We start from the raw sequence: 15,279 nt of genomic DNA on the forward strand, positions 1-15,279 counted from the left end.
TAGAGGACTTACACTGTGTCTCAAACGAAGCTCTTCTCTGGCTATTAAATTTTGACATGGATTCCGAAATAAATCCCCGTGATCCTTAGATTTGAAAAATATTATTTACAAAATAATCTTACAAATACATTCCAAGTTATGAGCTATAAGTTCAGTGGTATCCATAGCTTATTTCGTAGCAGTGTAAATTCAAATTTCAAAACAACTATACATCTAGTTACCAATGCAGTAGTACAATGCAATTTACAGGTTATCCAAAGTCTAGCATACCTCGTGTGATACAGAACTACCAGAGGCAAACCCCAAGGGAAATAATATTAAACTACAATATACATATTTTAGTGAAACAAGAAATGGGAATGCCTCGGAAACGAACAGGTAAGTCCAGCTGAAAAACTAAGGCGTCATAAGTAACTAATTAGGTGAATCTAGGCGAGGTTAGGGCAGACTCCTGTATGAAAAGCAAATCGGAACATTACGGAAATTTTAGCAGGAACGGAATTCAAGAGTGCTTACCCGAGGAGAGTGCCATCCCGGAAACCGGGGGACGTCAACCAGATAGGCTGCTCGCAGACAGATAGACCAAGACTGACAGATTTCAGGATACAGAATTAATTCGAACACTGCCTCGCTCACTATATATAGGAAATTCCGGCCTTGGAGGCAGCCAATCAACGTGCACGAGTTCCCTATCGCCACCTAGACTCACCAATCACAACCTTACTTTCGATCGCGAACTTTGACTAACCTTCTAGAATACGCATGATCGCGAAAGTCGTATTTTTCCAGAATAGACAGAACACACTTTCTAGAACACATACCAACAAAGTAACACACCCTGTACAGAAGTTATGTAACTTTCTGGATCTTTCCAGGAACTATAGACAGAATTCTACTATTTACAAATGCCTATGTTACAACATTATACAGTACAGGTTAGGTCAATAAAAATAAAACATCATATCGTATTTTACAAACAAAGTCTTCAAAAAAATACATTCCACTCGCATTACATAGTTCACTTGTAACAGGTTGTGTTTGCTCTAAAGTATATTAACTAACACTAATGGCTATTCAATTACAGAAGCACACAAACACTCTCTCCGTGTGTTCTCACTGTTCAGACACACTAGTTATTCAGTCTAATACTTACAAGCTAAACAATTACAGTGCAACCTTGTTAAGACGTTTCTGCAGGGGACAAGGAAAAAGAACGTGTTAAGCGAGAAAACGTACTAATGAATATACGAATAAAAATTATCCAACAGGCTTATAGAAACACTACATACGATTTTTTCTGACATAAGGGCGTTTTACGTCGTGTATCCACGGGTACAGTTAAAACTATAGGCCTATCTACCATTTCTAAAGATGAGTGGAAAGTATTAAAAGGTGTGAAAAACACAAAAAAACAAAAACAAAAAACAAATATGAAAACCTTTTCTGCTGGGGATTATAAAATAACAAGTACCAGTACACTGAAAGGTGTGAAAAACATCAGACAACAAATATGAAAACCTGCGCACATGGGCCAATAAAAAGATCCAAGTATTATTGCAGATCATACTCTTTCTAAAACGATGTTACTCTCAAGGAGGATAGAGGTTACACTCGAACATGTGCAACTGCAAGGAATGGCTTTGGCCGCCATCTTGAATTGAACAAAATTTCAGTCAACTTGAGTGATCAAGTCAAAACTTGAAGGTACGAGTTTCAGAACTTGCGACCTCTGCGTGCTTATGCCAGTCCACTTTCTGACAGATTTTAATTTTGTGTTCATTATTAAGGAATTTTACAAGATTTTCCGTATCCATAACTAGGCTATCACAAGACAAATATGCACCACGCTAGTCAAATTCACTCGATTATGTTCCTAATCCAGATATAGGTTACTGTATATCATGCAACAAATATTAGCTACATTTCACTGTACCCCTAAACACAAAATACATTTCTATCTTCTGAATGGAATGCAAAATACAAGCACAAACAGGCTCACTCTGCTTTTCAGTGATCTCGCTGTTAACTGGCAAGCAAAACTGAACATTCCTGAGGCTAATGGCTTGCTCTCCGAAAGTGCAACGTATCCTTTGAAGTTCAGGAAGGCCATTTGCCGTAATCACGCAACTGTGTCGACAGCTCTTACCCGAGTTGGAAATCACATTTCTTTCAGAAGGTGTGACAGATACAGTAACATTTTCAGGTCTAGGAAAAATGTGATTGTACTAAGCAGTAATAGCGAAAATATGTGGCGTTATAAGCGAGGTATTTGATTTAATACGATGAGAATTGGGACTTTGTATTTACGACTTGCTAAGCGGGAAAACATGTTAATGAGGAACGCACTAACAAGGTTTCATTGTACACACTTCTATAACTGTCACTTGCAGTTCACGATTAAATTCACTGTACAACTATTAGCGGCCGCGTGGTTCACAGTTTGTGTACGCACAGTCACAGTCTTACATTAACACTCACACGGCAGTCCACATTGATGGTCCTGTGTGGAGAAGTATGTATATTTTCTCTTTAGTCTCGCAGTTATTTATTTTTGAGGAGATCATAGTGTGGTTTAAGCTTGTTCAGTGACGTCATGTCACATGTCATAGGTCTTTCGTTGCAGATTGATGGTTAGGAACAGAAAGCAAGTATTATGAAACAGAAAACAGATTTTTTTCACGGGGAGGGAGCTGAAATTCAGGCACCACTAGCAAGAACACAGTCGCTGCACCCGTGAGTTACTTTAGCAGGAGGCAGAATCTTGAACTGGCCAACCGTGCCGTACGTTCCATGTACTGTGTACTTTTATAGAAAGTTTAATTCCGCTGTGTATGATATAGATTATTGATCCTGCTGATAGTGCACAACAAGATTGTATAGTGCTCCGTGTTGTGAACCAGTACTGTGTTAAACAGGTGAATTGTTATTTTTGATGTCTTTCACATCATTTAAACTTTTTTTTTTACTGCTATTGTGATTTAAGTGCCACAATGCTAATTTTGAATAATAGGTATCATCTGAGGGCATTGAAGCAATTGAAGAATGCCAGGAGGCAAGGGTGAATTGGTGTTCGTGAAAAATAGCCAAAACACGAGAAGTTCCAGGAAACAAGGGAAAGAACAGCCAAGACAATTGGGAATCTCAAGAGAGAAGATGAAAAAGAATGCGTCATTCAGTTCGAACAGGACTTCAAAAAAAAAACACCCGGGACTGTTATAAAATTTTCAAGGACACGTCAAATCGATAAAGCCTCAACTTCAGAAGCCGAGAAGGAAAAATTTTAAAATGAAGTTTCCAGAAGGAAACCATAATTAAATTTCATTGATTGGAAATGATGGGGAAAAAAAAAAAAAAAAACACTCATGTTCTTTAGGCCTCTTCAAGTCTTGAAGTTACCAGTGTTTCGCCCCAGCGTAGCAGTGGGCTCATCATATGGAGGCACCTGCTTTCCCTAGTGCACCATCACTGCATTGTTCTAGATAGGAGGCTTTTAGTGGTGTGTCAACGGCACACTAGCTGCCAGCGGTTTGGAAAGGCGTAGCAATCCAACCGATGAGCCCACTGCTACACTGGGGCGAAGCGCTGGTAATTTCACGATTGAAAAGGCCTAAAGGCCTTAAATATTTTAAAGGAAAAATGTATTTTTTATTTAGCGTATGATAATACAAAGGTATATAAATATTCTGTACTCAATAGGAGAGATGCTGCCAGATCTCAAGGTCAGAATATCGGTTACAATTCCAAGTCCAGAATGGAAATCCACTAGACAGCTCAATTGGATGTAAGATGAAGAATCTGTCAAAGTGCTTTAGAAAGCTCGAAGTAAGCACTCAAAGGCAATATGTTGAACTACTCACCACAGTTGCAGTTCATTTAAGTCCGCCATCCACATTTGGTGAGTGTAGCACCAGATCTGTCTTGATAAGTCCTTTTTTGATAGTTTTCTCCACTGACGTCTGGGAAGGTGGAACCCAGCTGGCTGCCTCACTCGCTGGGGATTGTGGATTTTCTTTCATACCCCCTTTCTTCTGATCACTGCAGTAAATTTACCAACATGTAAAAACTCCTGTGGGTTTTGAAAAATTTCCTGGTGTTACAGAGAAGAACGTTCTTTTCGTTGACATCTCCAGGCATCTGAAATATTGAAAGAACTCTGAAGAAGGTTGTATGCTGTGCGCCATGATGGTTGTTGAGAGTTTAGTTATTTTCTTGTAGTTCTTAACATATATGTATGGATAGATAAGCCACGGATTGCTTGCAAGTTTCCTCCATGTCTCTGGTGGTGATTTTGATCTCGTTATGTGATGGTGGTGGTATGCTGCTTAAGACAGGAAGCCAGTGTGTGTGTTGGTAGAAAGGAAAGTAGCATACAATGATGCGGAGAACTGTCAGATTCTGGCAGACTGCTTCGTAAAACTCCTCAATTGTGAACCACCATCCCAGAAATTTGTCTACTATCACAAGGAAACATATCTGGACTCAGAACCTCTGACTGTATAAGAATTCAGGAGTGTCATCAAGACGTTGAACAACAAAACACCTCCAGAAGCTGGGATTGTTGCGGAAGATTGGAGATATGCCAGTGATAGAGCCATCATTGAACTGACAAGAATTCTGATCAAAATTTGCTGCCACATGGATGGACATTGTCATTGATACATCCACTTCATATGGAACGAGACAAGGCAGAATTCAGCAAATAAATTGGTCATTGTTAGAAGTCATTAAGTCAGTTTTTGTTACGATAAAATTATCTGTCTGCCTGTTCATTATATGGTAAAACTGATAGCTGAAGTGCACGTTCAGTGTTAAGGAGAACTAAGTCTTTGACTGACGGATTATGTTGGCAACAAGCAGTGTTGTTCTTCTGGCACAGGACACTATTGCAGAACAAGAAACTTGACACGACGTATCCTTCAAAGGAATACTGTTATCTGTTGGCAAATGGTAAATAATTTTTTAAAATCAGAAGTATATGTAGTCAGTTGCAAAGAACCAAACTGTAATGCCACTTATGTCTGCCAAACAAAACTTGACTTTGTCGTGCTTACGTCATCCGTAATTGGTTATTTTACTTCCTAGGTAGCAACATTTCTTTTCTTCTTTAACGATTTCACTTCCTAGTCTTCATCTGACCTTACTCTGCTATGTTCTATCACTTTTGTTTTGGATTTATTTTCATTTTATACTCAAGTTTTCAAAACTGTATCCATTCCATTCAGCATCTCTTCCAAATCTTTTGCTGATTCAGATAAAATTACTCTATCTCAATAAATCTGGGAGTTTTAATTCCCTCTTCCTGAACAATGACTCCTCCTCTGAATTCTTCCTTGATTTTCTTCATTGCCTGCTCTGTATATACAGTTAAAAAGTAGGGCAGGTAGACTACACCTCTGCCTTACTCGCTGGTGGATTATTTTTCTTTCATACCTCTCATGATCACTGCAGTATATTTACCAGCATGTAAAAAACTGTTGCGGGAAAAATTTCTGGCACCTTAGTGTCTATCAAAATTTTTTGGAAATATGTATTGTATATAAGTAGTTTAAATCGACCATAGATGTATACACACAATGGAGCAGTGAAGTATCACATACTGTACTCATCATCATCATCCATTTCCCTCATCCAGCTTCGATATAATTACAACTGAAATTGTTAACTTAATGCAATAGAAAGTTTTAGTTGTAGATTATCTTCTCCAGCATAAGTCCTGCTGAAACACGGGGTGACTGATGTGGATGTGTCTTCTCCAGTAGGTCCTTTTCGAAGTCCAGTTCTTTAAAACCCAAGATGACAGAGTCCTTTCCTACGAGGTATACCTCCTCTCCTGTTCTTGGAGGAGGTGTAGCTAAGGGACTTCTCCCCACACAGTCACTTCCTCTCCTCATGATGTGGCCAAACCAGTTTTGACTCCTGGATTTTGTCCTTAACACCACACTGAGAGCTGGAATGGGGCTCAGTCAGTCTGTGAGGCTGTCGTACGAGGACGGATCAAATATAAAGGGAAATTTGAATGTACCGCTGCTCTTAGTAATAATTCTGAGATTAGGGGTTTGCGTGTGCGAATAACTGTGGAGAGCTTGGCTGCTTCAGTACACCATGATTGAGCAAGAGGTCCACACGTCTGTTGCACAATGCATCATTATCAAATTTCTCACAAAAGAGGGCACCAAACCTTTCAAAATTTTGAGATGGCTCCGCACACAGTTTGGGGAAGGAACACATCCACAGATCGAATGTATGAGTGGGCTAAAAAATTTGTGGCAGGGAGAGAAGCTGTGGAAAATGAACCTCATAAAAGGAGACCGCTGTCAAGCATCACTGCAGATAACATTGTTACCATTTGTGACATTATAGGTGAAGATCAGTGGATAAAAATTTCGCAGATTGTTTTAGCTGTAGGAATAAGTTATGGAAGTGTTCAAACCGTCATCCGAGGTGAACTCCATTTCAGAAAATTGTCTGCCAGGTGGGTTACTCGCCTCCTCAACCAGGAACAAGAAACTTTACGCCAGGAAGTTTGTCAGAGACTCCTGCATCACTGCGAAGAGGAAAGAGAGGATTTATTGCATCATATTGTGACTTGTGATGAAACTTGGGTGCATCATTACACCCCAGAAGCAAAGCAAGCAAGCAAGCATGGAATGGCGTTGCACCATCCTGAGGGGATTTCTTTCTTGCACCATATTGGGCGTCCCAACAATTGCTCCGGCTATTTTCCCCTCATCCAACCATCACTTCTACGGATCATTAAATGGATCAATGCATTTAAGAAGAACGATGCTAAGTGTCGGTAGCTATGCTCGCTTCTAACATTCATTTAAACCTAAGAATTTCATTTTTTGTCCGTATTGAACTGAGAAGGATGATAGGAAAAACTTAAAACGGTCCACCTTTTCAATACAAAAAGTTATATTTTATTTATAACATGTATTTGTACTTGGAACTAGTTTCGACGCTGTGTTTGCGTCATCATCAGCCAAAATGGGAAACAGGCAAGCATGTAGGCATTTATGTTACACAAGGCGTTACATTAAACAATACACATCTTACAAGGAGGTAAAAACAGGGACGAATATAGGAAACAAATGAATCGTTGAGAAAACAAAAGTTATACAAATTAAAAATAACCTTAACCACACATCTTGCAGTGCAAAAGTGTTCTTCTTCCTTACATTCAGGAATCATTCAAGAAGAACACTTTTGCACTGCAAGATGTGTGGTTAAGGTTATTTTTAATTTGTATAACTTTTGTTTTCTCAACGATTCATTTGTTTCCTATATTCGTCCCTGTTTTTACCTCCTTGTAAGATGTGTATTGTTTAATGTAACGCCTTGTGTAACATAAATGCCTACATGCTTGCCTGTTTCCCATTTTGGCTGATGATGACGCAAACACAGCGTCGAAACTAGTTCCAAGTACAAATACATGTTATAAATAAAATATAACTTTTTGTATTGAAAAGGTGGACCGTTTTAAGTTTTTCCTATCATCTAACATTCATTGAATAAACAGTATCCGCATCATAAAATTTAAGCGATATCGCAATCTTCATTTCTCATATCACATTTATCGATAGGATAATCCTTAAATTGCCACACGACACCTCTCAGGGATAATTAAAATGCATCTGTGAATAGTATTATTTTTACGTGAGGTCAACTGGGAAACCGCATTTCCTTTTTAATAAATTACCATCGATACCATCCATCCATCGGAGTCAATGTTAAGTTGTCCAAGTCCAATTATTCGAAGAAAAGTAAAGAAAAAAAAGAAAAAAATTTTTTTAATTAATTAATTCAAAATCATCTGTACCATAATGATATTAGACTATCTTCAATAATAACCTCTAAAGTGGAAAGTCTATAATTTATTTCATGATTCTAGAATCATAAAAGTAAATCTGATAACATTTATTTACATCAATTATCTTCCTCCTCTCTATATGGAAAAAAATTAAATTTATTCTACCTACAATCTGATTCAACTGATCCTCTTGCACTTATTATCCGCATCATTAAAATAAAGAATAAATTCTCTTAATCACATAAATCGCAGTTACATATTCTATCTGTTGAAAATGTAGTTAAATAATGTCTGAAATTAATTATCTCATAACAATAATGACAATTAATTGTTAAGCAGAGAAAAAAAAATTAATATGGGTTAAAAAAATCTAAGTCCCTAAGCCTTAGTAAACTTCATAACAAATATGCTTAATCTGAGTCCATCAGCTCTTGTTTCTTTCTAAAAAAAAAAAAAAATGTTTATTTTCGTCGATATTAAATTAATATTCTGTCACTAACACATTTGTATCTTCCAATATTATAACGTCAGCAGTTGCAAGTAAGTTCCAAGTATATAACAGCTCAAAATGGCTATTTCAAATATATATCGATCATTAAATGAAAAATATTGGTACTTTGACCATGTCATTTGGTTAAAATATTCAGATAACACCCTAAAATTAAATGTAGGTATCGTATAAAGAACAATTATTATCGTAGTTCAAATAGAAAATATACCTATCATGATTTATGGTTTCACCAATGTCCAATCAAGTATCATAAAATTCGTAGGAATGTATTTGGTAACCTATTTTATTTAATTGTGGTAGAGATTCAAATTATGAAATTGCTCTATCAATTAAAGACATTCTCGATACCAAACTTCAAATAACATTCAGTACAACGTTGATATATTCTCTATGAAGACAACAAGTTTCCCCTTATTTATTTCTTATTTGGATATTTAATCTGAAGACAGTTTGCGGTAACCCACATACGAAATCTACGATGTATTTCATTGTATTCATGTACCACTAACCCAATATATCTCGCATTACCATTTTAATATCTTGCCGCATATGTCAAACATCACCATTGGCCAGTAATACATCGTATTTACCACCAAAATTATCCATAAGCATATCTATCTCTCCATTTACCAATATTAATTACCATAATATCTCTTTATTCATTCCCGTAAATATATCTCAGCTAATAATTATTCGTAAAACCACATCAACATGTCACTCAAATCCTAACTTCCCTACGTAAACATTTATCATTTCCAACTAGGCGGCAAATCGTCTTAACGTATCATTAATGTACTGCAACGGTACATTTCTGGGTTAAGTTTCATTTGTAATACACATGAACACGTTATCCTGTAAATGAAACACATGTATAAACTAAACAAGTTAATATTTACTCACATTGTAACTGTTTTCAAAACACTTGGAGATGAAAGTTATTATCTTGGGACACATGAATATTAAATAAACTATTTGTGGCTTGCCCGCAAATTGCCACGCAAATAGAAACAATTTACATTCCATGGTTCCCCATTTCTCTATGTAATGTTTGGGCGCCATGGTTACAGTTTTAAATAAAACTGTAAACCAAAATTTATATTTACTAGCATAGAGACTTATACTTAAATCACAGGGGTAGGATTTTAAATAATTAACCATTAAGTATCGCTTAAGAAAGAAAATTAACGCAGTATAAAATACAAATGAATTTATTATACAAAAAAAATTAGATGAATCGGAAAAGTTTCCTTAAAGCGTGGAGGGATTTAGAATTTACTGAATTTACTATTGCTTGCTTTATCTAATTGAAGCTCACCAATTACAGCTTTCGTGGACGTCATCTGGTTTCCGTGGTTACTCGTTCTCTTCTTCTCGATGTAGACTCCGCTGCATGGACATCCTTCCTTCCTTCTCTGATATGGTACGGGCTATCTGGACTAACACTCCCTACATGCCTAGTCTTTAAATTAGACATTGGCCCTATACTTGTAAAAACTGATCAGCTTTGATCGTAAGAGGAGAAAATTCAGAGATATGAATTTTTCCATATTAGTAGAAATCTCAATCCAACCTGAGTTATACTATTTATACGGTACAGACGGTACCAAAATTCCGTAGACTTGAACTAAACATAGTTCTTCGTCCACAATATTTACTGAATATCACACAAGCCATAAGCTTGTTTCGTTTCACGCAGATCTGATAACATAACCGCAACTAAGTACTGTATCGAAGCGATAACACATTGTACAAAAATAACTCTGTCGCGGAGCGACCACACACTGTTTCAAAAATCGAATCACGTCGTACAAAGTAGATGTTCACAGTAGAAGTACTAGTGATGGAGTATCACGTAGTTAGGTTGTAAGGTTGTCAGCAGAAGTTGTACTTAGTTAGCTCCCGTTCTCGTGTTGAGAATCAGTATATATCTGGGCTCACCCCCACTCTTGGTAACAGTTCAATCTCAAAACTCATATACAACGAAGTACCTGATTCGATAGATCGAAGAATCAACTCCCCTTCTCTTGTTCCTCGACAAGTCCCGAAGGCGTGGCGATGATATAGCTGACCAGCTTTGCAAGCCTCGCGCACGTGTCGCTGTTTACTAGCCTTGGTCATAAGATAAACCCATGACTAACGCAAAATCCCAAGCTTCAAGAATAACCCTCCGTATACACAAACATGAGATGAAATGAAAAAAACTATGTCTCAACATATTGACCGTATTTACAACATAATTAATTCTTATCCTACATAATATAATAATTTAAATAATAAAACAATGTTATCATATATACAATATGATTCCAAAAAGCCTTGATTACAAATGATTGACGTTGAATAAATATGTTATTACAAATAATTGCCGATGGCGGATAAACTTGATATCAAATGATATCGCGTAACATATTATATTAAATTAGTAGGGCTGGAGAAGCCTGGACGGTTACAACATGTCATCGCGTCGTAATACTAACCAGATCTAAGTTACTCAGAAATCAACTATCTTCTTTTAAACATTACGTCTGGGATATGTCTCTTTGTATACGTTGTTTCAATCCCGTAATGGTTGAAAACATCACTTTAAATCTCTCCTTGTTCAATTATAAACATTCCTATACTATGACATTGATTATAAACTCTGGAAGAAATACCTACTCCCATAATGATAAATCAACTAGGATAATCTCATTGCAAAGATAGTATCGACTGAGATTTCATCACGAAGAACTCCTTAACAAGCAACATACCAATGTTCACTAGAAATACTTAAATACTACGTCTACGACACATTAGTCTCAAGATAATAAATTAATTCTTTAGAACTTAGCTTGCAGCTGCTGATGTTAGATGACTGGGTTATGGCTCCGATGTTGTCATCTTAGGGCTGCGTAGAAAGTCCCCAACATCCGTTACGTCACCATCAGGTTGTAGTCTCAAAACCCGGGTTAGCAAGAGCAGCTGGGCGGTCTACGTCGGAAAGTCGGCTCCATCTCCGATTTAGCCTCTCATGTTGTAGCCGTTAGTCATATGTGAAAGAAACATTTCCAATATGGCAATTAATATCGCGTCCATATCCTTCAGAATGTTCTACAAAGAATCTAGATTATATTTTTGTTTCAGGTTATTATGTCAGAAATTCAATGTCAATTCCTTGTGACAGATTTTAACAGGTAAATTATCAAATTAGCTTTAATTTTTTCTATCCAGCCAATCAACCTATAATACGTTAAATTTGACTTGGTATTTCGTAACGGCCTTCGGTCTATATTCCGACTACTGTCCGGATACTATTCAACTTCTTCCCGCCTTGATATTTGATCAGATATAGGCGTAATTCTAAAATCTCTTCACTGTGCAGGTTCTTCAGCTCTTATTAATTGAAATATCTCCCTTCTTCTTTCCGCGAGGATTATTTTTTTCGTAGATAAACTTACTTCGAAGTTTTGCGTACCAAACTTTTTTATTGTTCACACTCTTCCTCTTTTTTAACAATTTTAAAAACTTTCTATTATTTTTTATCACGGCCGCATGGATCCTTTATAACTTTACGTCTAACTCCATGACCTAGGCATACTTAATTCGCCAAATGAACATCTTTGCCGTCACATGCATGGCCGCCTTGATTTTATACGTCCGTATTATAAATACTCTGAAATCACGGCCTATTTCACTTAATAAATTCGTTCTTTTTTAGATGTATGGCTCAATTATATAATCTTTGCGATCTTATTACCGTGCATGGCAAACTTTTAACATCGTACGACATCCTTTATTCCGTTATCAGGATGATGAAAACGGTACAGCGTTAAAGAGACGAAGCAGGTCCGGACAAGGCCAAAACACACCCATCTGCTGGAAATGTGCTTGCAACCATTTTCTGGGACTCTGCAGGATTTTTGGTGGTGGATTTTCTTCACAAACAAAGGACAATTAATACAGCCTATTTCTGCCGCCTTTTGGATGAAGCAAAAGCTGCGTATTGCAACAAGCGATGCCGGCAACGGATCCAAAACGTCATTCTTGGTATTGATTGATTCATTGGTATTGAATTTTAAATAAATTGTTATCTCAGTTCAATACGGGCAAATCAAAAAGTTCTTCTCCATGACAGTGCAAGCCGTGTACTGCCGCTTTAACGCGGGATAAACTGGAGGAAATTCACTGGACACCTCAGGAATACCCTCCATACAGTCCAGATGTATCACCCTGTGACTACCATTTGTTTGGACCACTCAAACAAGACCTAGGAGAACAGCGATTCGATGATGATGCAAGTGTAGAAGAGTTTGTGCGGAACTGGTTCCGCACACATCCCTCTTCTTTCTATCAGGACGGCATTAAAAACTTACCAATCCGATGGAGAAAATGTGAATCGAAGGCAAGACACTATGTAGAAAAGTGATCACTATGTGTATTTTTTTTGTTGTTGCAATAAATTTTTAAAAATAATTCCCATTTTTATTTGATCCTCCTTCGTATATGAGAAGAGATGTTGTCACACTGGCCATGTTTCAGCAGCATTTGTCTGGTAATAAGGTGTGATTGCCACAGGGAGAAAGGAGGAATTTAGGTTGATTGGTCAGGTCAGTGTTGCTGCTTCTAAACCGTAAATCAGGATCAGTATAAGTCTCACGTAGAAATTACGGCATGGGGGGGAATACACTTGATATTTTCCACTGATGGTATTATCAGAGGAAACTGTGATACTATTTATAGTTGTCTCTTTCTTGTTTTGCAGGTAAAAGGTGTGAAGTTTATGTGGGACGCTTGTTTTGAATCCGTGGACCGTGCTCGAGAAGGCAAAGGCTCAGGATGTATTCTCGCTCACTGTATGGGACTGGGGAAGACGTTCCAGGTAATCTACAATTGAATAAGTTCTGGTGTCTCCAGACGTGTCCTTTTTCTTTTTATAGTCAATTTTCCCATCAACTTGTTTCACTCTCCCTTCATTCGTGACTTGATCTACCCACCCCACCTTTCATTCTTCTTTAATATCGTATTTTAAGGGCTTAAGGTCCATATTCCACAGTGAAGTCTTCACAGACAACTTCTTAAACCTATGTTTCAGGTAAGTGTGATTTTTTTTTTTACAAAATGTATTTCTTGCTGGGCTAGTCTATATTTTATGTCTTCCCCACTTCAGTCACCAATGACTATTCTAATGCCTGAATAACAACTTTCAGCTACTGTATTAGCTTATGTTGAATACATTTAGTCCATGCTAAAGGGTTGTTAACTTATTCTGTACCTTATCTGGCATTAAATGGGTAACAGTTTCTTCTGGTAGCAGGCTTATGCCAGATAAGATTGCACACGATCAATGTTTGTGTAGATTTCATCCCTATTTGTTCATGGTGTGGGTTACTGTAGTCACGTCATAGTTCATGAACCATGGGCAACGGCTGAGTGGCCTAGTAAGTGGTCCTGAGTGTCGGGATACCAGTTCCTATGGAATGGGAGTGGGCATCTCGGACATATTCTGAGTCATGGCCCTCCTTGTGCTCAGACGTCCAGGACTATACAATCCACCGGTGGTCCATAACCCGTTAGAGGAGAAATCCTCACGTGAACTATGTGCAAGTAGGGTAGCATCCTGCTTCATGAATTTACTGAGTTCAGAACATTTTAAGCAAGCCTCAGACCTATGGGAGTAACGGAGTCCCACTCCCATTTGACAGACGAGGGACTCCTTGGAAACAAGTTGGCGAACAAAATGGAATTCGATGGGGAGCTATCAATATTAATGGGGCTTACGCAAGAAAGAAAGTAGAACTGGCTGAGTCAGCAAAGAGGATGCATCTGGATGTGCTAGGAGTAAGTGATATTCGGGTAAGGGGAGATAACGAGGAAAAGATAGGAGATTATAAAGTGTACTTGACAGGTGTTAGAAAGGGAAGGGCAGAGTATGGGGTGGGGCTGTTTATCAGAAATACCATTGCATGCAACATAGTTTCTGTTAGGCATGTAAATGAGTGAATGATGTGGGTAGATTTGGCAGTTGGAGGAATTAGGACGAGAATTGTCTCAGTGTATTCACCATGTGAGGGTACAGATGAAGTTGACAAGTTTTATGAAGCATTGAGTGACACTGTGGTCAGGGTCAACAGCAAGGACAGAATAGTGCTAATGGGCAATTTCAGTGCGAGAGTTGGAAATAGAACCGAAGGATATGAAAGGGTGATTGGTAAATGTGGGGAAGATATGGAAACTAATGGGAATGGGAAGCGTTTGCTGGACTTCTCTGCTAGTATGGGTTTATCAGTTACGAATACATTCTTCAAGCATAAGGCTATTCACTGCTCCACATGAGAGGCTAGGGGTACCAGATCCATAATAGACTATATCTTAACTGACTTCGAATTCAGGAAATCTGTTAGGAATGCACGAGTTTTGTGGGCATTTTTTGATGATACAGACCACTATCTGATTTGTAGTGAACTAAGTATCTCTAGGCCTAGGGTAGAGAAAGTGAAATTGGTCTGCAAACAAATAAGGATAGAAAATCTCCCAAGACGAGAAAATTAGACAGAAGTACATGGATATGATTGGTGAGAAGTTTCAAACAGTAGACAGTAAGCAGGATCAGGATATAGAAAGAGAATGGGTGGCATACAGGGATGCTGTAATAGAAACAGCAAGGGAATGCCTAGGAACAACTCTGTGTGAAGATGGGAAAAGGCGAACATCTTGGTGGAATGATGAAGTGAGATCAGCTTGTAAACGATAAAAGAAGGCTTATCAGAAATGGCTTCAAACAAGGACCAAGGCAGAAAGGGATTTGAAAGTAGATGAAAGAAACGGAGCGAAACAAATAGTTGTTGAATCCAAAAAGAAGTCATGGGTAGGTTAGGTTAAGCAGCAGGGAAAGCTTTCTGGACAGTAATACGGAATCTTAGGAAGGGAGGGAAAAAGGAAATGAACAGTGTTTTGAGTAATTCAGGTGTACTCGTAATAG

The 15,279-nt window shown here is 37.9% G+C and overlaps 1 protein-coding gene across 4 annotated transcripts in view; it reads left to right on the forward strand.

Moving 5' to 3' along the window:
- The window catches only part of LOC136856717 (transcriptional regulator ATRX homolog), a 462,565-nt gene that overhangs the window by 191,126 nt on the left and 256,160 nt on the right, over positions 1 to 15,279 (forward strand). For all 4 annotated transcript variants that reach the window (XM_068225163.1, XM_068225164.1, XM_068225166.1 and 1 more), the window contains exon 12: positions 13,063 to 13,179. In XM_068225163.1, the coding sequence (XP_068081264.1) occupies positions 13,063 to 13,179 (117 nt within the window). The remainder of the gene's footprint in view (positions 1 to 13,062; positions 13,180 to 15,279) is intronic.

This window comes from Anabrus simplex, chromosome 1, assembly GCF_040414725.1.
Source record: "Anabrus simplex isolate iqAnaSimp1 chromosome 1, ASM4041472v1, whole genome shotgun sequence".
Taxonomy (NCBI): Eukaryota; Metazoa; Arthropoda; class Insecta; order Orthoptera; family Tettigoniidae; genus Anabrus; species Anabrus simplex.